General features: G+C 35.8%; 4 protein-coding genes and 3 non-coding genes across 10 annotated transcripts; 4 read left to right on the top strand and 3 right to left on the bottom strand.

Moving 5' to 3' along the window:
• Positions 1–620: 620 nt before the first annotated feature.
• hsp-60 lies at positions 621–6,682 on the bottom strand (the record flags this gene model as incomplete). 3 transcript variants are annotated; one of them, NM_065028.8, is made up of 6 exons in its annotated part: positions 621–1,179; positions 1,673–1,990; positions 2,988–3,365; positions 4,605–4,997; positions 6,061–6,369; positions 6,519–6,682. In NM_065028.8, 6 exons carry the CDS (start codon positions 6,663–6,665, stop codon positions 1,018–1,020), a joined length of 1,707 nt encoding a protein of 568 aa, NP_497429.1. The 3 variants fall into 3 exon arrangements, with proteins under 3 accessions (NP_497429.1, NP_001122723.1, NP_001293599.1); NM_001129251.5 differs by lacking the exon at positions 4,605–4,997 and having other exon boundaries at positions 1,018–1,179; positions 2,988–3,200; positions 6,519–6,665; NM_001306670.3 differs by lacking the exons at positions 4,605–4,997; positions 6,061–6,369; positions 6,519–6,682 and having other exon boundaries at positions 1,018–1,179; positions 2,988–3,296.
• An 812-nt stretch (positions 6,683–7,494) lies between these two features.
• On the top strand, positions 7,495–9,273 carry Y22D7AL.10 (10 kDa heat shock protein, mitochondrial). Its single transcript, NM_065027.9, has 4 exons — positions 7,495–7,528; positions 7,581–7,694; positions 8,034–8,153; positions 8,984–9,273. The coding sequence occupies exons 1-4, from the start codon at positions 7,502–7,504 to the stop codon at positions 9,047–9,049; spliced, it is 327 nt and encodes a 108-aa protein (NP_497428.1). The 5' UTR covers positions 7,495–7,501; the 3' UTR covers positions 9,050–9,273.
• Positions 9,274–12,390: 3,117 nt separating this feature from the next.
• On the top strand, positions 12,391–19,486 carry Y22D7AL.9 (Tetratricopeptide repeat protein 7B). Its single transcript, NM_065026.10, has 9 exons — positions 12,391–12,893; positions 13,382–13,543; positions 14,149–14,255; positions 14,876–15,202; positions 15,607–15,971; positions 16,543–17,079; positions 18,259–18,604; positions 18,657–18,790; positions 19,394–19,486. The coding sequence occupies exons 1-9, from the start codon at positions 12,398–12,400 to the stop codon at positions 19,428–19,430; spliced, it is 2,511 nt and encodes an 836-aa protein (NP_497427.2). The 5' UTR covers positions 12,391–12,397; the 3' UTR covers positions 19,431–19,486.
• Positions 19,487–19,572: 86 nt separating this feature from the next.
• Positions 19,573–21,498, bottom strand: Y22D7AL.6 (DUF5675 domain-containing protein; the record flags this gene model as incomplete). Of its 2 annotated transcripts, NM_001129252.4 has the most annotated exons (5): positions 19,573–19,741; positions 19,857–19,941; positions 20,460–20,663; positions 21,252–21,299; positions 21,344–21,498. In NM_001129252.4, 5 exons carry the CDS (start codon positions 21,421–21,423, stop codon positions 19,610–19,612), a joined length of 549 nt encoding a protein of 182 aa, NP_001122724.1. In that variant the 3' UTR covers positions 19,573–19,609. The 2 variants fall into 2 exon arrangements, with proteins under 2 accessions (NP_001122724.1, NP_497426.2); NM_065025.3 differs by lacking the exons at positions 21,252–21,299; positions 21,344–21,498 and having other exon boundaries at positions 19,574–19,741; positions 20,460–20,677.
• A 152-nt stretch (positions 21,499–21,650) lies between these two features.
• On the top strand, positions 21,651–21,722 carry Y22D7AL.t4. The gene has a single exon. It is a non-coding gene; the product is annotated as a tRNA-Glu (tRNA).
• A 37-nt stretch (positions 21,723–21,759) lies between these two features.
• On the top strand, positions 21,760–21,844 carry Y22D7AL.17. Its single transcript, NR_052091.1, has one exon. It is a non-coding gene; the product is annotated as an Unclassified non-coding RNA Y22D7AL.17 (non-coding RNA).
• Y22D7AL.t3 lies at positions 21,771–21,842 on the bottom strand. Its single transcript has one exon. It is a non-coding gene; the product is annotated as a tRNA-Met (tRNA).
• Positions 21,845–22,982: the final 1,138 nt, after the last annotated feature.

Raw genomic sequence — 22,982 nt, 5'->3', positions numbered from 1 at the left:
TTTTCAGTGAAAAACCCATTTTTTGGCCAAAAAATTCGAAATCTCAAGAAATAACCCAAATTTTTGGCTGAAAAAATCTTTAAAAAAAAAGAAAAAAAAAGAAAAATTTGAATTTGAGGGTTAAAAAGTTCAAATTTTCGGCTCAAAAATGGCATTTTCTTGAAAAATCCAAATTTTTTGGCTAAAAATTCAAATTTTCAAGAAAAATTGAATTTTATACTTAAAAAATTAAATTTTTGGCAAAAAAATTCGAATAGTTAAAAAAAATTTAATTTTTTTGTTGAAAAAATCGATTTTTCACCAAAAATCCAAATTTTAAGCTTAAAAATTTAAATTTTTCAGAAAAATTCAAAAATTGGCTGAAAAATTCGAATTTTCAATAAAAATCAAAATTTTCTGGCTAAATAACTTGAAATTTCAAAACATGCAAAATTTTAGCTTAAAAAAATCCGATTTTCAAAGAAAATTATAGTTTTTAGCTCAAAAATTCGAATTTTCCAGGTAAAAAATCCAAATGTTCGTGAGAAAAAGCTGCTGCAGAGAGCCGCCACCTGTAACCATGGCGACCTCCCTCACAGCAAAAAGCGGAAATGTGTGCAGGTGGGGGGTACTACTCGTCTATACAAATATAATTTATAAATGTGATATTATATAGAGAAAAACGGGGTGGGGAGGAGAGTGAAAACAAAGAAAAAAACGGAAAAAAAAAACAAGGAGATTCTATATATTATACTCTAAAAACAAGGGGAAAAACACTAAACTAAAAAAAATTGAGGTCCTAAAATTGCGAAAAAATTAAAAAAAAAAACACCATTGAAAAGTTATCATCAAAAAAAGGGGAAAAAGAGCCGTAAAACAAGAAAAAAACAAATGGCTCAGAGCACAAAAGATCATAATTTTTTTGGGGAAATTTTTGGGGAAAAAATGATGGGAAAAACGACAAAATTGAGCAAAAACCAGTGTTTTAGAGAGAAAATCAATCCATCGGTGTCGTTATTTCAATGAGAGATTGAGAGCTTAGAATCCCATTCCTCCCATACCGCCCATTCCACCCATTCCACCCATTCCACCGGCTGGTCCACCAACTGCTTCTTCCTTTGGAATTTCGGTGACTACGCATTCGGTTGTGGCGAGAAGTGAGGCGACTCCTGAAGCATCTTGGAGAGCTGTGCGAACCACCTGGAAATTTGGAAAATTGCGGTTTTTGGGGAGATTTTTTTTTGCATAAAAATTTTCGATTTTTCTTGAAATGTTGAATTTTCAGGGTTTTTTTTTCCAAAAAAAAAAAAAAGACGGCCAGAAGCAATTTTTTTCCATTTTTTGACCAATTTTTGAACTACTTTCAAATAATTTCTGCTGAAAAACTCCAATTTTTGGCTGAAAAATTTAAATTTTCACGTAAAATCCAAATTTTCCGCCTGAAAACTTCAAATTTTCAAGAAAATTCCTAATTTTTGGCTTAAAAATGAAAATTTTCAGTGAAATAATGCAATTTTTGGCTAAAACATTAAAATTTTGGAGGAAAATCCAAATTTTTGGCTCAAAAATTCAAATTTTCACGAAAAATTCAAATTTTTTGGCTAAAAATTCAAATTTTGGAGGTAAATCCAAAATTTTTGTCTCAAAAATTCAAATTTTCACGAAAAATTCAAATTTTTGACGCTGTATATACCTTAGTTGGATCGATAATTCCAGCCTCGAACATGTCAACGAACTTTCCGTTGAGCGCATCATAACCATATGATGTATTGCTGTTTCCGGTGACTTCATCAATAATCGACGATGGCTCAAGACCGGCATTTTTGACGATTGTGGCGATTGGCTGAGTGAGAGCCTTCTTGACGATATTCACACCGATCTGTTGATCCTCGTTGGCTGCTTTGTAGTTTTTGAGTGCTGTCAGAGATCTGAGAAGAGCAACACCTCCTCCTGGAACGATTCCTTCTTCGACAGCGGCACGCGTGGCACACAGAGCATCGGTGACACGGTCCTGTAATGAAAAAAAAATTGATGAAAAATCATACAAAAAATTGCAGAAAACCGATAAAATCTGGTGGAAATCAAGATTTTTCCGCGCAGGAAAACCAAAATTTCTGCTATTTTTGAGCATGCTCAGCGGGAAAAATCAATTTAACAGTTTTTTCCGCGTTTTTTTATCAATTTTTTCAGTTGAAATTGCGAAAAAAACAGTTATTTTCGGCTTCTAACAACAAAATTTTAAGTGGCAATTGCGAAAAATTTCGGCTAGAAAGTTCGAATTTTAAGAAACATCCATATTTTTGGCTGAAAATATCAAATTTTCAGGGAAAATCCAATTTTTTGGCTGAAAATATCAAATTTTTAAGGAAAATGCAAAATTTTGTCTGAAAAATTCAAATTGGCAAAATAGCCATTTTTTCGAACCAAAAATCGGCTGGAAATTGCTAAAATCGCAAATTTTAATGTTTTCCGGCAGAAATCTGTAGTTTACACGGCAAAATCAAGCTGAAAATGATCGACTAAAAAATTCTAACTTTCAAGAAAAATCCAAATTTTTGGCTGAAAAAATCAAATTTTCAAGAAAAATTCAAATTTTTGGCTGAAAAATTCAGATTTTTGGCTAAAAAAATTCAAATTTGTAAGAAAAAGTCAGATTGTTTAAATAAAAATTTAAATTTTCAAGAAAAATCTGCAGATTTAGTGGGTTTCTTTCACAAAAATGGGGGAATTTACCATAAATTTTACTCGAAAGGAGCACAAAGAGAATCTTGCGTTTTGTTGCAAATAAAAATAAAAAACTGAGTTTTAACGAGTTTCCAATGGCACAAACGGCACAAAAAAGGTTTTAAAATCAGGTTTCTCGACAAAAATCTGGTAGAAATTGAGGTTTTTTTAAACCAATTTTCTGCTAAAAAAAGCTCAAAAATGAACGGATTTTGATCATTTTCCCACGGAAAATAGCCAGTTTTTCTTCAATTTTTCTCCAATTTCAGCCAAATTCCGCACACCTTCTTCTCTCCAACTTCAACTTCAGATCCTCCTCCAATCTTGAGCACAGCGACTCCCTTGCTCAACTTGGCGAGACGCTCATTAAGCTTCTCCTTCTCGTAATCGCTCGTCGATTGCTCAATTTCATCGGTGATGTGCTCGATTCGCTTCTCGATCTCTGTTTGATCTCCACGCCCGCGAAGAAGAAGAGTATCGTCCTTGGTGATGGTGACCTCATCGACTTCTCCGAGATCGTTGGCTGTGATATCCTCGATCTTAATGAGATTCGAGTCATCTCCAAAGATCGTTGCTCCCGTCGCAATTCCCATATCCTTGAGCGTGTTCTTGCGGTTATCTCCGAATCCTGGAGCCTTGATTGCGACGACTTGAAGTCCGACCTGGAAGAGAAAATTCTGCGGTTTTACAGGGTTTTTAGTGAAAAATTAGTTTTTTTTTAAACTTAAAATCGTGGAAAATGATGGAGTTTAGAGGTTTTTCAGTGAAAATATGTATTTTTTAGCAAAAATAGCAAAAATAGACTTTCTCAGAAGTCAATGCGCACTTTTTCACTGATAAAAATGGAAAATTATGTAGAATACTGAATAAATCCGACCTGGAAGAAAATTCTGCGGTTTTAAAGGTTTTTCAGTGTAAAACACATTAATTAACTTTAATTTAGCGCGATTTTCAGGTGAAATCTTCATGTTTTTGGAGAAAATCCAGGAAATTATGAAATTTCCTGGCGATTTTCTTGCTGAATCCCTAGTTTCTTCTGCTTTTTTTCTATTTTCTTGCCGTAAAATTTGTAAAACTCTCTCAACTGATAAGAAAAAGAAGATATATTATCATTCTCTAATCAAGGTCGCTCGTATTTTGTTGCGAGTAGCCTCCTGCTGCTAACAAACATCACTGATCAAAAAATGCTCGCGGTTCTTTGAACTTGAATTTTCTGATAAAAATTCAAGTTTTCTAGGCTAAAAACGTGAATTTCCGGGGATTTTTTGGACGAATACAAAATTTTTGCAGCATTTTTAGCCATTTTTCAGTCGAAATTGGCAAAAAAACACATTTTTTCGAACCAAAAATCGGGATATTAAAAGTTTTTAATGCCAAAATAAGTAATTTCCGGCAGAAATCTGTAGTTTCCAAAAGTTTGTAAAATCAAGCTGAAACTGATCCGAAAAACAGTAATTTTCGGCTTTTAAACGAATTTTTCAGTCGAAATTGCGAAAAATTTTGGCTGGAAAGTTCGAATTTCAAGAAGAATCAAAATTTTTGGGTGGAAAATTCAACATTTCAGGAGAAATCCAAATTCTTGGCTGAAAAATTGAAGTTTTCAAGAAAAATCCAAATTTTTGGCTGAAAAATTCAAAATTTCAGGGAAAATCCAAATTCCTGGCTGAAAAATTCAAAATTTCAAGAGAAATCCAAATTCCTGGCTGAAAATTTCGAATTTTGTACTTTTTTTTCGTATTTGGGGGTAAACTAATCAAGAAAACGTCGGGTTTCAGCAAATTTCGCATTTTTCTCCGTATTTGGGGGCAATAATCGAAATAACGCGAATTTCCGTCAAAAAATGGAGTTTCAACGCTGGTTTTCGACAAAATTTGCAGTTTTTCGCTTCTTGTCGTCTGTACCTTAAGTCTATTAAGAACAAGAGTGGTAAGAGCCTCTCCATCAACATCCTCGGCAATGATAACCAATGGACGGCGGAGCTTGTTGGCGAGCTCAAGAGCCGGCACAATATCCTGAACTTGGCTGATCTTCTTCTCGCTCAACAAGACAAGAGCCTTCTCGTACTCGACTTTAGCTCCTTTCGCAGAGGTGATAAAGTACGGCGAGATGTATCCTCTGTCGAACTTCATTCCCTCGATAAGCTCGAGCTCATCGTTCAGCGTTTTTCCGTCCTTAACAGTGATGACTCCAGTGGTTCCGACCTTCTTCATGGCGTCACTGATGAGATTTCCGACGACGGTGTCTCCATTGGCGGAAATTGTGGCGACTTGAGCGATCTCTTCGGGGGTGGTGACCTGCAGGAACAAGTTTTTTTTAGTTAAATTATTGCTAAATTTAGTTTTTTTTCTGATTTTTTAGGTTTCTAGGCGCGATTTTTGGTTTAAAACAAGTAAAAATTCAGGTATATCGAGCAAATATAGTCAGAAATAGTCGCGATTTCCCTACAAATCTGTGAATTTTTGGCCATTTTTTCGGGATATTAGGGCTTTTTCATTCAAACAACAAGCTTTTCGTCCTGAATTGGGTAAAAAATAGTGGCTTTTCAAGGTTTTTCAGGGCAAATCAGTGAAATTTTGTCAGCTTTCCGGATTTTTAAGGTTTTTCCGTCAAACAAAATAAGATTTTCGTTCTGAATTGGGTAAAAATTGCGGGGTTTCTATGGATTTTGGCCAAAAATTCGATATTTTCAGCTTTTCAGGCCAACATTGAATGAATACCGCTTCAAAATTGGATCAGAGCTCACAACTGTTTGAAAAAACACGAAATTTTGCAAATTTTCCGGGATATTAGGTGCTTTCGTCCTGAATTGGGGAAAATTGCGGGTTTTTATTGATTTTGGCCAAAAATTCGATATTTTCAGCTTTTCAGGCCAACATTGAATGAAAAATTGCATCAGAGCTGCCAATTGTTCCAAAAAGCACCACATTTTGGCGAACTTTTTGAATTTTCAAGGTTTTTCGAGACAAATCAGTGAAAATTTGTAATTTTTCGGGAATATTCGGGTTTTTCCGTCAAACAATAAGCTTTTCGTCCTGAGTAGGGGAAAAATGACGGTTTTTCAAGATTTTCAGAGCAAATCAGTGAAATTTTGTCAGTTTTCCGGAATATGAAGGTTTTTCCGTCGAACAAATAAGCTTTATGGCCCGAATTGGGAAAAAATGACGGTTTTTTGAAGATTTTGAATTCCTGGCAACTGATTTTAGCCACAAATTCGCGATTTTCAAGCAGATTTGAGCGAAATTCTAGTTTTTCCTCTAACATCAAATGAAAATCGCTTCAAAATTGGGTCAAAAATCCCAATTTTTCCAAAAATCACTGTGGCTTTTGAATTTAAATCCACAATTTCCCGGTATTAACCTTCTTGGAGATCTTCTTGAGCTCTGCAACGACGACTTCGACGGCGTTCATGACTCCACGACGGATCTCGACAGCGTTTCCGCCTTGACGAATGCTCTCGAATCCCTCTTTGGCGATGGCTCTGGCGAGAACTGTGGCGCAGGTGGTTCCGTCTCCAGCCTCCTCATTAGCCTTGTTGGCGACATCTTGAATGAGCTTGGCTCCCAGGTTCTGGTATTTGTCCTTGAGGTCGATGGATTTCGCGACGGTGACTCCGTCCTTTGTGATCTTTGGGCTTCCCCACGACTGCTCGATGATCACGTTTCTTCCCTGAAAGAGTTTGGAGTTTTAGAGGCTGTATTTATGAAGAAAAAAAAATTAAATTTTGCATTAAACCGGAAGTTTTGTGTATAAAAATACGTTAAAATAGATTTTTTTACAGCATTTTTTCCTCAATTTTCACATCAAAATCCCCGTACTTTTGGGCCCATAGTGACAGAGACGGCGTCGGCGAGCAGGTTGACTCCGACGAGCATGGCCTGTCGTCCTTCGGCTCCGAACTTGACGTCCTTGGCGTAAGATCTGACGACGGCGGTCTGAAGTCCCTTTCTGGCGAGGCGAAGCATCTTTTGTGTCTGAAAAACTACGAAAATTGTGTGAAAATCTGCAGCGGAAAGGCGAAAATGCGAGCAAAATCAGAGTTTCTCATCGAAAATGAAGCGAGAAGCCTTGCATTATCGTCTGAGAAGCAGAAAAGGAGTGAAAAATAACGAGAATGGATGAGAAATCGGCTGGGAAAACGGTAAAACAGATATTTCCCCTAATTTAGACGATAAATGGCCTATAAATAAGCATTTTTCAATCGTTTTTTATGAAAATGAAGCGAGAAGCCTTGCATTATCGTCTGGGAAGCAGGTAATGACTGAAAAATACAGGAATAAATGAGAAAATAGCTGGGAAAACTGTAGAATAGTTTTTTCCCCTAATTTCGACGAAAAATGGCCCAAAAATAAGCATTTTTCAATGGTTTCTGATGAAAATAGAAGCAAAAAACCTCAATTTTTCGTTCAAAATATGAAAAATGAGAGAAAAATAACGAAAATGACGCAAATTTTGATGTAAAATGGCTAATTTACATCAGAATAGACTTTTGCATCATTTCACTCGCTCCGCCCAGTTTTGCAAGGTGCGCACACTTTTCTAGGTGGAGCTGAGCGCGCTGATTGGCTGAATTTGCGGCGCGGTGTCTGCCATTGGCCCGACACGCCTAGATTTGCAAGTTTGCCGCACGAGATTTTTCGCGCCGCACATTTATTTTCTGCTTTTTTTCTCGAAGCTTCTTTTGGTTTTTTGATCATTTTCTGAATTTTCGCGGGTTTCTTCGGGTTTTTTCGTTGTTTTCATGTAATTTCCCGCTAAAAATAAATTTTAAAACTCAAAAAACCAATTTTTCAGCCGAAAAATGTTCCTCACCGCTGTCCGCCGATCGGTAAGCTATTTTCCCGGTGTTTTCTCCGAATTAAACGCGTATTTTTTTGCAGAGCAATGTCCTCAAGACCTTCAAGCCACTCTATGATCGTGTGCTCGTCGAGAGAGTCGCCGCCGAGACCAAGACAAAGGGAGGAATCATGCTCCCGGAGAAGTCACAGGGAAAAGTGAGCAATTTTTGGCCTAAAAATTGATTTTTCAGGTGAAAACTGATAAATTTCAACGTCTTGGAGCAGATTTCTAGCACAAAAATGCCAATTTCACCGTCAAAATGGTGCAACTTGGCGTCTAAAACACAGTTTCTAGCTAAAAACCTTCAATTTTATACGAAAAATGTTAATTTTCACCGAAAATTCCGTAAAGTCTGGTGTAATGATGCAATTATCGATTTTCCCTGCCAACACGCTCTCCGACTGCTCGCGGAGGTTTTTGTCCAATTTTTATCCGAAATTACCGAATTTTCACTCAAATTAAAGCAATTTCCACCTAATTTTCGAATATTTCAGGTCCTTGAAGCCACCGTCGTCTCTGCCGGAGCCGGACTTCGCAACGAGAAGGGAGAGCTCGTCGCATTGACTGTGAAGCCAGGAGATCGTGTCCTTCTCCCAGAATACGGAGGCACCAAGGTACAAAATGCGACGAATTTCGAGCGAAAATATGGATTAATTGGCGAATTTTTAATGTGAAAATCTGAATTTCCGTTGAAATTTCACACAATTTGGACGAAAATCGGGATTTTTTTTAACATTTCAGTGTAAAAGTAGCGTTATATTACTGAAAAGTCATTGAAATCAACGAAAATTGCACAAAAATTGTGTTTTTTCAGCCGAAATCCAAGATTTTTTCAGAAAAATCAGGAAAAATTGTATTAAAATACGATTTTTCCCCCAAAAACTGAATATCACGCGCTTTTCGCTCTAAATTATTGGGGAAATACCTTTAATATAGTACATTTACGCTAAAACCCAACGAAAATTGCACAAAATTTGCCGATTTTCACCGGAAATCTAGCATTTTCTCTGTAAAAATTCATTTTTATGAACGAATTTCGAGAAAAACTGAATTAAAGTACGATTTTTACGCCAAAAAACTGAATTTCATGGGTTTTTCGCTCTAAATTATTAGGAAAAAACCTGAAAATCAGTTTATTTTCGCTGAAAATCCACAAAAAGTGCCGATTTTCACCGGAAATCTAGCATTTTCTTTGAAAAAATCCCAAATTTCCTTCGTTTTTTAAGGAAAAACTAGGTTAAAATATGATTTTTACGCCAAAAAAACTGAATTTCAGGCGGTAAAATGTCAGTTTTTTCCAGTGAAATATAGTTTTAGGCCAAAATTTTGACAAAATACCTGAAAATTAATTAATTTTTTGCTTACAGACCGCGAAAATTGCGCAAAAACATATTTTTTCGACCGATTTTCGCAGGAAATCCCAACAATTTTTCCCCAATTTCAGGTCGTCGTCGAGGACAAGGAATACTCAATCTTCCGCGAGTCTGATCTTCTCGGAGTCTTCCATTAAATTATCTTCCATATGGCTTTCGGTCTCACAAATCTTCATTCAATTATTCCCCTCTCTCTCTCTCTCTGTTTATTTAATTTTTTAATTTCAATTTTTTGAGTTTAGATTTTAGGAAATTCCTCTTTTTTGTTGAAAAAATCGATTGTTATAGTTCCTTTTTTCCTTGATTTTTCGCCGGTATTGTTTTTCTTTTTTTTCGATTTTAAATAATGATTTTTCAGATTTTTCTTGTTCTCTGGCCACAGACAATGTTTTCGATGTGACAGGGCGAACCGAGAAAAGCTCAATGTGGCTTGGAGAACCGGAAAAAACAAACGGCGTACTTAAAAGACACGGCAGTGGTCGAACCTTTTCAAGCTCTGAGCTATTTTTTAACCGTTTTTAAATATTTTTAGCGCTTTTCTGCAATTTTTTGAAAAATTTTGAATTGCCGCCAATTTAATTTGTTCGATGGAGCGCGCTTGCATTATTTTACTGATTTTTTTTCGGTTTTTTGGAAATTGAATTTCCCGTCAAAAAGATCCAAAAATAAACTAAAATGATGCAAGCGCGCTCCATCGAACATCTTGAACTCTTGGCGGTAATTCGAATTGGAACGCAAACTGAGGATTTTCCTTCCAATTTTCAACAAAAAAAAACATTTTTTTTGGGGTACGGTAGCTTCAAAAGAACGCAAACACCGCAGTGCTTACGACAAAATGCAGAATTTCTCAATTTTTTGTAAAAATCACATGCCTATGGGTAAAATGAGGTGCTGAATCTGAATTTGTTAGTTAAAATTCATAAAACTAAAGTTGAAATGTCAAAAAATGAGTTTTTATGACTTTATCGTCAGGAAAATTGTATTAAAATTCATTTTTGCAGATTTTCATGTAAAAATTTGAAATCTTCGTGACATTTCACCCTAGAAAAACCTTTTTGTGAGTTTGCAGTGCAAATATTGAACATTTTGGGGTACGGTAGCTTCAAAAGTACGCAAACACCGCAGTTTTTACGACAAAATGCAGAATTTCTCACTTTTTTGTAAAAACCATGTGCCTAGGGGTAAAATGGGGTGCTGAATCTGAATTTGTTAGTTAAAAGTCTTGAAACTGAAGTTGAAAAGTCAAAAAATGAGTTTTTATGCTTTATCCTCAGGAAAACTGAATTAAAATTCATTTTTGCTGATTTTTATGTCAAAGTTCGAAATCCTCGTTAAATTTCACCCATAAAACCTTTTTTGTGAGTTCTCAGCGCAAGAATTAATGTTGCTGATTTTCATGTAGAAATTCAAATTTATCGATAAATTTCACCTTGGTAACCATTATTTTGAGTTTGCAGTAAAAAATGCGGGAGTTGAGACGCAGATTCACATTTTTCTGGGCGAAAAATTCCCGCATTTTTTGTAGATCAAACCGTAATGGGACAGCTTGGCGCCAACATTCCTAGTTCCAAGGTGGCCAATTATTGGAAATTTTCAGCTATCCCACTGCCATCGGCTTGATTTCTTCTGGAAAGCTTGACCTCTCTGGACTATATCCAAAGCCTATTACAAGCTCAAATTGCCGATTTGCCGGAAATTTTCAATTCCGGCAAATCGCCGGTTTGCCGATTTTAGAGGAAAATTTCAATTCCGGCAATTTGCCCATTTGCATATTTGCCAGAATTTTTCAATTCCGCCAGTTTGCCGATTTTCCGGAAATTTTCAATTCCGGCAAATTGTCGATTTGCCGGAAATTTTCAATTCCGGCAAATCGCCGGTTTGCCGATTTTAGAGGAAATTTTCAATTCCGGCAATTTGCCGATTTGCATATTTGCCAGAATTTTTCAATTCCGCCAGTTTGCCGATTTGCCGGAAATTTTCAATTCCGGCAAATCGCCGGTTTGCCGATTTTAGAGGAAATTTTCAATTCCGGCAATTTGCCGATTTGCATATTTGCCAGAATTTTTCAATTCCGCCAGTTTGCCGATTTTCCGGAAATTTTCAATTCCGGCAAATCGCCGGTTTGCCGATTTTAGAGGAAATTTTCAATTCCGGCAATTTGCCCATTTGCATATTTGCCAGAATTTTTCAATTCCGCCAGTTTGCCGATTTTCCGGAAATTTTCAATTCCGGCAAATCGCCGGTTTGCCGATTTTAGAGGAAATTTTCAATTCCGGCAATTTGCCGATTTGCCGGAAATTTTCAATTCCGGCAATTTGCTGATTTGCCGGAAATTTTCAATTCCGGCAAATTGTCGATTTGCCGGAAATTTTCAAAAATTTTGAAAAATAAGTTTTTTGGAAAAAAATTATTTGAAAAAAATTTTTTTTGAAATTTTTTTTTTCAAAATTTCAAAAAATTTCAAAAAATTTTCAAAACCCCTCATTTTCTTTTTCAAGAATTTTTCAAGGAAAAGGTTGTCTGGAGCAAATAAAATCAAATTATATTTTTAAAAAAAATATTAAAAATCTGAAAGTTAATTTTTTTATTTTTTTTTATTACTGAGAAATTCGATTTCTAATAAAAAAACATCGATTATTTATTGATTTCTGCAAAGATTGAAGTTTATTTCTGAAAAAAATCAATATCAGTTATTATGAATTTGCGAAAACAAATCGATTATTTATTTTTTGAAAAAAATTTTTTTTTAAATATTTTTTTTTATCCTTACTGAAAACTCTGATAATTAGTGATAATGCGTAATACTTTGTAACACATAAAAGCTGTTAATTCTCCCAGACTGCCGTAAACCCCCATAAATCCCGCAAGACCCCCCAAGGTCGCATCAACTTTCGCTCACCGATTTCGGGAATGAAGGCGCTGATGTCAATTCTCTTTTATATAATTGCTTCATTTTCCTATTTCGAATGTTGTGTTCGTCTTTAGTTTTCTCATCAGTTTTGTATCGATTTTTCGTTTTTCTAATAGAATTTTTTAAGGGGATTTTTTTTTTGCAGTCTGGCCTAAAAAATTAAACGTTAAACATTTTAAATTAAACATTTTTTGAATTTACTTCCTCATCAGCTTCAATTTGACACCTATATTGGCTATTTTTGAAATTTTCCGAAAAATAAAAAAAAAAAAATTTTTCAAAGTTTTTTTTTCATACTTTTAAATATTGTCGAGTGGGCGGAGAGCTTGGCGATAAATGTTTTAAACTAAAATTTTTAATTTTTCCACTTCATAAGCTTCAATTTGACACCCATATTGGCTATTTTTCAGCAAATTTGAAAATTTTTGGTCTCGCCACGAAAATGTCGGTTTTTATTTAGGCTTCGGGTTAGGCTTAGGCCCAGGCTTAGGCTTATGCTAACTCTTATGAATTTCTGAAAAAACCGGTTTTTTCAAACAAAAATTTTCAAAATTCCCATTTTTTCAGCGCTTTTATGAACGAAAACTTGGAGAAAGTGGTTCACGAGGCGGGCTCCGCCTACTCAGACGGGCGGTACCAAGAAGCACGAGAACTCTACGAAAAAGCGTTGCGAGACCACCCGAAAAACGGAATCCTACACGCAAATCTGTCGGCGATTCTTCTCAAAATTCAACTGCCCCCGGAAGCTCTGAAACATGCTGAAATTTCAGTGAAATTGTGTCCACAATGGGCAAAAGCCTATTACCGGCAGGGAGAGGCTCAGCGGGCTCTCGGATTTTTGAAAAAATCAATATATTCGTATTGTAACGGAATTCGGCTGGATCCTGCCGGGTTTCAGTTGCTGAAAAGTTTGAAATTATCGATTTTCGATCACTTTCCGATGTTTCCGTGGGAAAATCTGAAGGTTTTGGAACTGGATGAACATGTGCCAACGATTTTGTCTACGCTGGGACAAACTATGCTCTTAGAGATGGAGAAGCAAAAAATCAATAATTCGGTAGAAGTTGAAGGTGATTTTATTGATTTTTAGAGAAAGTTGGAGCAAGCTTATGCGCCGGCGGCGGCGTACACTGAATCGCGCCGCCTGCCTGCGCTAGCCAATTTTACCGCCGTCGGCGATAACCATTTTGGCCACCGCCGGCGATAATCATTTTGGCCGCCCGCTGCGGGCGCGAACTATTTTTACCGCCGGCGGAGCGTACTATTTTGGTCGCCGCCGGCGCTAACCATTTTTGCGACCGTCGGCACTAACCATTTTTCCCGCCGCCGGCCGCGGTCGGCAGGTTTGCAACACATTCGATGATTATCGATTTTTCAATGGAAAAGTGTTTTCGCCTGCAAAATTTAAAGAAAATCGATATTTTTCTCCGAAAATCAATAAATCGATAACTAATGTTATCGCCCCTATAGGGAAATTATCTTTCATTAACAAAATTTTAAAAAAATCAATTTTTAACGTTTTCCGCAAAAATCGATGACTTATCGATTTTATTTTCAGAAGCAATTCAAGTCTTAAAATGGTCGTTGGACCTGAATCTGGAATCAGTGAAGCTCCAGGAATCAGCATTTGGAGCACTTGCATCCGCCTATTGCTCCATTCAAAAATACGAGGACGCGCTGTTTTTCACCCAAAAACAACTGGAAATTGCGATGAAAATGGGTGATTTTGAAATTTTTTCAATTTTTCAATAAGAAATTCGGATTCTACGTCTTTTTTACACCTAGATAATTTTTTCCCGGGTTTCTAGCTCAATTTTGAACATTTATGGGGTACTGTAGCTCCGAAAGTACGCAAACACCGAACATTTTACGACAAAATGCAGAATTTCTCAAATTTTTGCAAAAACCATATGCCTAGGGGTAAAATGGGGTGCTGAATCCGAATTCATTAGTGACAATTCTTAAAACTGAAGTTGAAAGTTCAAAAAATGAGATTTTGGGACTTTATTACAGGAAAATTATGCTAAAACTCTTTTTTTCCGATTTTAGTGTAGAAATTTGTATTTTTCTCAGTTTTTACACCTGGATAAATTTTTTCCGGGTTTCTAGAACAGTTTTGAAAATTTCTGGGATACTGTAGCTCCGAAAGTACGCAAACACCGAACACCTTACGACAAAATGCAGAATTTCTCAAAATTTTGCGGAAAAAGCGATTTAGGGGTAAATTAACGATTCTGAAGCCGAATTTTTAACTGAAATTTAATAAAAATTGACTTTTACACCATTTTTCTGCAATTTTCAAACTGAAAAATGTTAAACTTTCAGACACCCCATCAATTTCAATAATTCGAGAGAACCTGGCAACTATTGCGGAGCTCTGTGAGAATTTTCAAGTGGCAATTGAACAGAGAAGGATTTTATCGAGAAATGGGGTGAGTTTTACTATAATATTCAGAAAAATCATGAAAATTAAAATTTTTGTGGGAAAAGTTCAATTTTCGAGAATTTTTATTACGAAATTCGTATTCAGGCGGTCATTTTACCCCTGTCTAGCTTTTTTTCGGGAAAATTTTGAAAAATTCTGCATTTTGTCGTAAACACTGCGGTGTTTGCGCACTTTCGAAGGTACAGTACCCCGAAATGTTAAATATTTGCACTGAAAAGTCACAAAAAAAGCTGCCGGGGCAAAATTTAACGAGGAATTCAAATTTCTACATGAAAATCCGAAAAACTAAATTTTAAGACAATTTTCCTGACAATAAATTCATAAAAACTCACTTTTTGACTTTTCAACTTCAGTTTTATAAATTTTAACCAACAAATTCGGATTCAGCACCTTATTTTACCCCTAGGCACATGGTTTTTGCAAAAATTTGAGAAATTCTGCATTTTGTCGTCAGCTATTTGGTGTTTGCGTACTTTCGAAAGTACAGTACCCCGAAATTTTCAAAATTGGAGTGAGAAGCTCAAAAAAAAACTTTCCCGGTGTAAAAAATGACGGAGAACTCGAATTTGATAACGAACTTTCACGAAAATCAATATTTTTTTTCAGAATATGCCGGAAATCCTGAAACTTTGTGGCCTCTACCTGAAAACCGGCGCCCCGGAGCAGATTTTCACGGTCCTAAACTTCAAAATTCCACCTGAAACCTCAGAATTTCACGTAGAAATCTGTCAGCTCATAGGAAAAGCCCATCATCTCCAAGGAGATCAAAAAATGGCTCTGCGGACGCTAATTCCGCTGTCGAGAAACCCGAAAAATCAAAATTTCGAGTTAATCGATACAATTAACAAGTGTATGCTGGAATTGGAGGATTTGAATTCATCAATTGAATTTTTGAATCAAATCATTCGAGAAAATGTCGAAAGTTTGGATTTGGTGGGTCTTTTTGGCGCGAAAATTGGGAAAATTTGAATTTTATCGATTTTTTGGATTTTTTATTTGGAAATTATTGATTTTTCTAAAAAATCCACTTTAATTTCAAAAAACTATTCAAAATTGGCAAAAATTACTATTTTATCAGTGGAGCGCACTTGCTCCGACAGCTAGAAATCGATTTCCGAGAATTATCGATTTTTCGGTGTTTTTTTCAGAATTTTATAATTTTTGGGACAATTATGAATTATTAACTCTCAATATACGTTAAAAATTTGCAAATTTCAACTGATTATCAATGGAGCGCACATGCCTCTTGCCGCCAAAGACAAAAGCCCGCGAAATTCAAAATTTCCGCCGGGTTTATCGATTTTTCTTAATTTTTCTAGCAAAAATCAATATTTCAGATGCTCCACTGTTACTGTCTGCTGTGCCAAACACAAATAATCGCCGGAAATCTGGAAACTGCGCTGAAAATCGCGAAATTCGTACTGAAAACTGCGAAAAATCAGGAAAATTCTAAAAACTCAGAATTTCCGGCTGAAATTTCTGTGCACAAAGCCAACGCATTCCGGCTTCTTGCCATCATTTATGAGCACCAAAAAGACACAGGCTCCGCCCACGTTTTGTGGAAGAAATACGTGGATTTGGGGGTTTTGACGCCGTTGGAGAAGCTTAATGGGCTTCTGCAAATTGCTCGAATTGCACAGCTGGAAGGAATTATGGATGATGTTGAAGCAGTTTTTGAACGTGCTCAGGGAATATGTGATCGGTGGGGGTCTTTGGGAATTTTCAAAATTTTGAAAAAAAAATTCCAAAAAAAAATTGTTTTTTTTTTAAATTTTTTTTGAAATTTTCTTTTTGAAAATGAGTAAAAGTTAAAAGTTTCATGTTTTTTCGGGGAAAAACACAAATTTCAATCAAAATTCGCGAGAAAATATCGATTTTTCCTCCAGTTTCAATGCAAGCGCGCTCTACCGAACAAACATCGATTTTCAGCGACAAATTTGAATTTTTTCGAATTTTTTCGAATTTTCTTCGGATTTTCACTGAATTTTACATTTAAAATAATAAAAATTGAGTGATTTAACCTGATAATGTTCGCTTTTCCCGCAATTTTAATGTATAGCGCCAGTGCAAACGCGCTCCACCGAACAAACATCGATTTTCTGCGGAAAAATTGAGTTTTCCGAATTTTACAACGAAAAACTCGAAAAAAAAAGAATTTATCAAAGATTTTATGCATAAAAATCTTGAAAAATCACCTTTTGAAAGGTTTTTTTACTGAATAAGTATTGCAAGCGCGCTCCACCGCACACTCCACTAAAATTTAAATTTTTTAGACTTTCCCGCCCATCTGAAAAGGTTCCATATATCAGTGCCAAGTACCGATGGCTCCAAAGCACCGGAATATCAGAAGAAGCTGAAAAATGTCTGAAAATGCTGGAATTTTGGTTGAAAACCGATCAAAACCTGGATTCCAAAGCGAAATCCCTAATTTTTGAGGATTTATCACTGGAAAATCGCCCAAAAATAGGGAAGCTTATTGCCTTGGAGCAAGCATTAACAGAAGCTCAAGACACAAATGATATGTATCGTGAAGCTGGAATTTTAGAGAAAATGGGTCATTTTTTGGCTGAAAATAATGAAAAACTAGCTGAAAAGTACTATAATCAGCAGTTGGAAGTCGGAAAACAGTTGAAAAACGCGAAAATGATGGCCGATGCACATGCGAATGTGGCGAATTTGAAATTTTTGGCTGGAAAATACCCGGAAGCCTGTGAACACTCACGGTGTGCACTGACAATTTTCAAACTGGCTTCGAATAATGAGAAAAAAGTGGAAATGCTCATTTTGCTGGCTCGAGCTGAGTTGGAGAGGTTTGTCATGTAGAAATTTGAATTCCTCGTTAAATTTAACCCCGGCAAGTAGTTTTTCTAAGCTTTTTGATCGAATTAAAAGTTTTAGAGTACTGTAGCTTCAAAAGTACGCAAACACCCAACAGCTTACGACAAATTGCAGAATTTTCCAAAATTTTTGCAAAAACCGTGTGTCTAGGGGTAAAATTGGGTGCTGAATCTGAATTTGTTAGTTAAAATTCATAAAACTAAAGTTGAAAGGTCAAAAAATGAATTTTTATGACTTCATCGTCAGGAAAATTGTATTAAAATTCATTTTTGCAGATTTTCATGTAAAAATTCAAATTCCTCGTTAAATTTTACCCTGGAAACCTTTTTTGTAAGTTTACAGCGCAAATATCAAACATTTTGGGGTACTGTAGCTTCAAAAGTACGCAAACACCCAACAGCTTACGACAAATTGCAGAATTTTCCAAAATTTTTGCAAAAACCGTGTGTCTAGAGGTAAAATTGGGTGCTGAATCTGAATTTGTTAGTTAAAATTCATAAAACTAAAGTTGAAAGGTCAAAAAATGAGTTTTTATGACTTTATCGTCAGGAAAATTGTATTAAAATTCATTTTTGCAGATTTTTATGTAAAAATTCAAATTCCTCGTTAAATTTTACCCTGGAAACCTTTTTTGTAAGTTTACAGCGCAAATATCAAACATTTTGGGGTACTGTAGCTTCAAAAGTACGCAAACACCCAACAGCTTACGACAAATTGCAGAATTTTCCAAAATTTTTGCAAAAACCGTGTGTCTAGAGGTAAAATTGGGTGCTGAATCTGAATTTGTTAGTTAAAATTCATAAAACTAAAGTTGAAAGGTCAAAAAATGAATTTTTATGACTTCATCGTCAGGAAAATTGTATTAAAATTCATTTTTGCAGATTTTCATGTAAAAATTCAAATTCCTCGTTAAATTTTACCCTGAAAACCTTCTTTGTAAGTTTACAGCGCAAATATCAAACATTTTGGGGTACGGTAGCTTCGAAAGTACGCAAACACCGCAGTGTTTACGACAAAATGCAGAATTTTTCAAGTTTTTGTAAAAACCGCGTGCCTAGGGGTAAAATTGGGTGCTGAATCCGAATTTGTTAAGAAAAACGTGAAAAAATCAGCTTAATTACTCAAAAAATTGGATTTTTCTAATTTTCCAGAAACAACACCGAAATCGCGTTGTCTGCAGTGGAAAAATCGATAAATCTAGCGGAAGACTGCGAGAATAACGAGAAATTGGCAATTTCCTGCCGGTTAATCGCTGAGATTTATCAAAAAATCGGCGGTTTCAATGACATTTCCATACAATTCGTGCGCCGTCATATCGATTTATTCGAATATGAAAAGGACTCGGAAAAGAAATGGGCGTCTCTAAGGGATTTATTGATTTTTGAGGTTGATTTGATTGGAAAATTCGAAATCTACGCGAAAAATGAGCCGGGAACGGAAAAAATCGATAAAATCGAGAATTTATTGAGAATCATCACTGTTCAAGTTAAATTACAGGTTATTGATTTTTCGGAGAACTATCGATTTTTTAATTTTTTTTATTATTTAGGAACCTCAACTTCTAGAAATTCAAAGGATCCTTCAAAAATGTCCAAATTTACATGATTTTTCTCGGAAAATTTCGGATTTTTTGGATGGAACTTCAAAAAATCAATATTCTGATCGATTTTTTTTCGAAACAGGGTAAATTTTATATTATTCAACCCACATATTTGAAATCAGCACGTTAAGAGCTTTCATTTGACACCCATATTGACTAGGTTCCGTCAATTTCGGGTCCCAGCACGCGGGTTACTGTAGCTTTAGTTTCAGCTGTGTCGGGGTGTAAAAAGCTTTGCGGTGACGTTATAGTTGATGTATTGGTGACAAAAATTAGATATTTGAGTACAGCTCTACTTGAGCTTTAAAATAAGTATAATCATGATAGGGTTCTGAAAATTTTGAAATTTTCGAATTTTTTGGGTCTCGTCGCGAAATTTTTTGAAAATAAAAACTTTTATGATAATCATATTTAGCTTGTCGAGAGCTTTCATTTGACACCCATAATGACTAGGCTCCGCCAATTTCGACAGTTTGGGTCCCGTTACTGTAGCAGTAGTTTCAGTTGTGTCAATTTTGAAAATTCTCAAGTTTAACGTAACCTAGTCAAGATTATACTTATTTTGAAGCTCTTGATGAGTCAATTACAATGAAATAGGTTTGATGGCCGAGTTTCCAAATTTCTAGACCACAGATTCCGATTTCTAGGCCACCACACATTTTTCGTGTAAATTTTCATTTTTTCAGGGTGTATTCAGTGTCGGAATCTCAAATTCGGTTGTAATATTGTAAAAGTTACAAAGATTTCTCAAGATTTACACGGAAAAAAGTTTATGAGGTAAAACAATTCTCTTTTTTTTTCAAAGTTTTTTTAAAATTTTTTCAGGGTCTGCAACCAACTACACAATTTGCCATAATGATTGAAAAAATCAATAAAAATTTATTTTTTAATAGTTCATTGTATTACAAGCTTCTCAAATTAGTATAATAGTCACGGGCTCTCGGCAACAGACGACTACCCAGCCAGCAGCTATGGAATATGCATTTTCGACACTGATAGACGTCGATTTTTTCGATTGTTGACTTTTTTTCGATCTGAAAATTTTTTTGAAAATTTGGGTTTGGAAAAAAAAATTAAAAAAAAATTTTTTTTTTCAAAAATTAAAAAAAAAATTTTTTTTTCAAAAAATCGTAAAACTGATAACCTCACCTGATAAATCAACTTATCGAAGCACTCCTTGCTCTTTACCGCCACTGAGCCAGATATATTGTCGCCGGCGTGAAGCCCGAAAGTTCTGGAATAATGATAATTTGGGTCTTGACTGGAAATTTTTATATTTTAGAGTGATTTGGTTTAGAAATTTGGATTAGTCTTGTTGAGAGCTTTCATTTAAGTATAATCATGACTAGGTTCTGATAATTTTGAAATTTTTGAAAATTTAAAAAAAAAAAATAATTTTTTTGAAAATTCTTGGGTCTTGCCACGAAATCATTTTTCACTGCGATTTTCAGACTCAGCTGGCTATCAGCTTTCATTAGACCCCCACATTGCCCGGGTTCCGATGATTTTGAAAATTTTCGGGTCTCACCACATGGGTTACTAGCACTGGTTTCAGCTGTGTCGGAAGCTTTGAATTTAAAAGTGAACGAAACCTAGGCATGATGGGTGTCATACGAAAGCTACTGAGGAACTGAATTCAAATTTTTGAATAATTTGGTTTTTGCGTGAAAATTAGAAATTTTTTTTACAAAATTTCAAAATTTCAAATTTTTTCGAAAATATTCAAATTGAAGCTCCTTTCAAGCTACTCACCCCGCACAATTCCTCTCGGGAATATTCGTGTAAAAATCCCAGTACCCATGCCCAATCGCCCGGCGCCTGTACAAATTCAGCCAACCCTTATCGTGCCGAATCGTCATTGTACCTATTCTGTACCAACCCGGCGGCAACTTCACGTCAAGACCATCTTTTTCCAGGTCAGCATTCGGTGGAACATGTGTCGAACAGGTTACTGTGCTGAAAATCAACATTTCGAAATATTTCGATTAGTGGCCTGGAAATTTGAACACTCGGCCATCAAACCTATTTCATTGTAATTGTCTCACCGAGAGCTTCAAAATAAGTATAATGATGACTAGGTTACGTTAAGTTTGAGGATTTTCGAAATTGACACAGCTGAAACTACTGCTACAGTAACCCACGTGGTGGGACCCAATATGTCGAAATCGTCGGAACTTAGTCAATATGGGCGTCTAATGAAAGCACTCAACGAGCTGAATTTGAAAATCATAAAAGGGTTTATATGAAAATAAATTTCGTCCCAAAGACCCAAGAAAAAATTCGAAAATTTCAAAAGTTTTCAAATATAGTCATGATTATACTTAAATTGAAGGTATTAATAAGCTGAATTTCTTGGCACAAGTTTTGTGGCCGAGTTGTAGGTTTCTAGGCCACCAAATGCAACAGTTAGGCCATAGGGTCATTTTTCGTTCTTTTTCACATTTTTGGGGTGAAAAACTCTGGAAAACCAGATTTTGTCGTGAATAAGCTAATTTTCTTATTTGAAAGGTCAAAAATTAATGAAAATTTGAAATTTCCACTCACCCGCAGGTTATCTCGTTCTCCTCGCGATAATATGTGCAAAATACGTTTCTAAATTCGAATTTTTAGGTTAAAGAGTGTAAATTTTCACTTACTCAGCATGAGAAACCTTGAAAAAATCTGAAATTCCAAGAAAAATAGCGAAAATTACTGAAAATCGATATAAAATTTTCATTTTTCGACACGGAATTAAGGGAAAATAAGGGGAAAAGTGAGGAAAATGGAGGTTTAGACTGTACAAGGGACACTTTCAAGGACACTTTCCTCTTTGTTCGGCGAGAAAATGGCCCGAAATAGTGGTAATTAGCATAGAAACGACCTGGGCAATGAGAGAGTGCAGGGGGGGAGTGGAGGCCTGTGCCCGCCGTCTCTTTTACGCCCTCGGTGACCTAGTTTTCTATCTCCGTTGTGGTCTAGTGGTTAGGATTTATGGCTCTCACCCATAAGGCCGGGGTTCGATTCCCCGCAACGGAATATATTTTTGAAAATTCCGATTTTTCATTAAAAGAGGAAAAAAGAATCTAGCAGCGAGTGGTTTCGATCCACCGACCTCTGGGTTATGGGCCCAGCACGCTTCCACTGCGCCACGCTGCTGTGAAAACTTTATTCCCAGGAAGCATATAGGAAACTTTTGTATTCTGAATGCCAGTTGCAAAAACGATGAATGCTCTTTGAGCCCAAAAGTGTGTGCTCATTTTTCCCCGTTTACGAGGCGGCCGCCTGCTCAATTGATGTGCAAATATCATGTCTTGTGAACACGAAAAGGTAAAAGCATGATGTGAGACGGTAACACAAAAAGTTCACACAAAGCGAGTGAGCAAATATTGAAGCGGCATATTTTCAATGTAACAGTTCGTTTTTACGTTTTTAGATGGCAAGGTTACTCACAAAGGTTTTAGCTCGTCATTTTTGCCGTTTTTGTAGCTGATAAGGTTTTGGAATACGGTTTCGTGTTCTGAATCACTCATGTTTGACTTGAAGTTTTTTAGGTCTCATTTTCCTGTAATTTGTGCTTTTTTTCTCCTTTTCCCACCTTAGCCCATCGAAAGATTAGTGAAAAATGCCCTTAAACTACAAAAAATAGAAATATGGCCTAGTTTTGGAATTCTAGGCCAACAAAATTTTCAAGACAATGCCTTGTAGCTCCCTGCCCCCGTTCTTTAATCTCTAGCTCCGATCACATTTTAAAAATTCACCGCCATGGCCTAGTGGGTAGCCGCTTTGCTTTTGGAAAAATAGGTCCCTGGTTCGAATCCCACACTAAATTTTTCGTTTTTTCTTCTTTTTTCTTGCACTTTTCGCTATTCCTACTCACTTTTTCTTTATTTTAACTACAACGTTTTTTTTTCGCTAAAAATTGTGGTTTTCGTAGTGAAAAACTAAGTTTTAAGGCAAACTTTAAAATTTGGCCTCTCTCAGAGAAACCTTTGTAACTTCTTTCAATTTTTACCTAGAATTGAATACTTTTGGCCATTTTTCAGCTAACAACTAGTTCTTCTGGTTTTTATAGCCAGTTTGTCCAGAAAATTTAATTTACCTGGTGCAAATTCGGTTTTAGCCACCTTAAGAAATTTGTAATTTGACCTCTCTCTGATATTTCCTTGAAACTCACGTAACTTTCTTGAATTTCCACCTATCAAAACGTGATTTACACTATTTTATAGAAAATTAGGAGTTCTACAACTTCTAGTATTATTTTTTGATTTGAAACTTGATCTAAGTAGAGAAAAATCA

Source organism: Caenorhabditis elegans, chromosome III, assembly GCF_000002985.6.
Source record: "Caenorhabditis elegans chromosome III".
NCBI classification, from domain to species: Eukaryota; Metazoa; Nematoda; class Chromadorea; order Rhabditida; family Rhabditidae; genus Caenorhabditis; species Caenorhabditis elegans.
Note: the sequence above shows the minus strand (reverse complement) of the source record. Positions and strands in the feature narration are given on the sequence as shown.

Excerpts from the sequence above, each read along its gene's own strand:
- Y22D7AL.10 (NM_065027.9), top strand. The coding sequence starts at position 7,502 with ATGTTCCTCACCGCTGTCCGCCGATCG. Across the intron at positions 7,529-7,580 it reads TCACCGCTGTCCGCCGATCG|AGCAATGTCCTCAAGACCTT; the intron begins GTAAGCTATTTT and ends ATTTTTTTGCAG. Across the intron at positions 7,695-8,033 it reads CGGAGAAGTCACAGGGAAAA|GTCCTTGAAGCCACCGTCGT; the intron begins GTGAGCAATTTT and ends CGAATATTTCAG.
- Y22D7AL.9 (NM_065026.10), top strand. The coding sequence starts at position 12,398 with ATGAACGAAAACTTGGAGAAAGTGGTTCACGAGGCGGGCTCCGCCTAC. Across the intron at positions 14,256-14,875 it reads GGATTTTATCGAGAAATGGG|AATATGCCGGAAATCCTGAA; the intron begins GTGAGTTTTACT and ends ATTTTTTTTCAG. Across the intron at positions 18,605-18,656 it reads CTGTTCAAGTTAAATTACAG|GAACCTCAACTTCTAGAAAT; the intron begins GTTATTGATTTT and ends TTTATTATTTAG.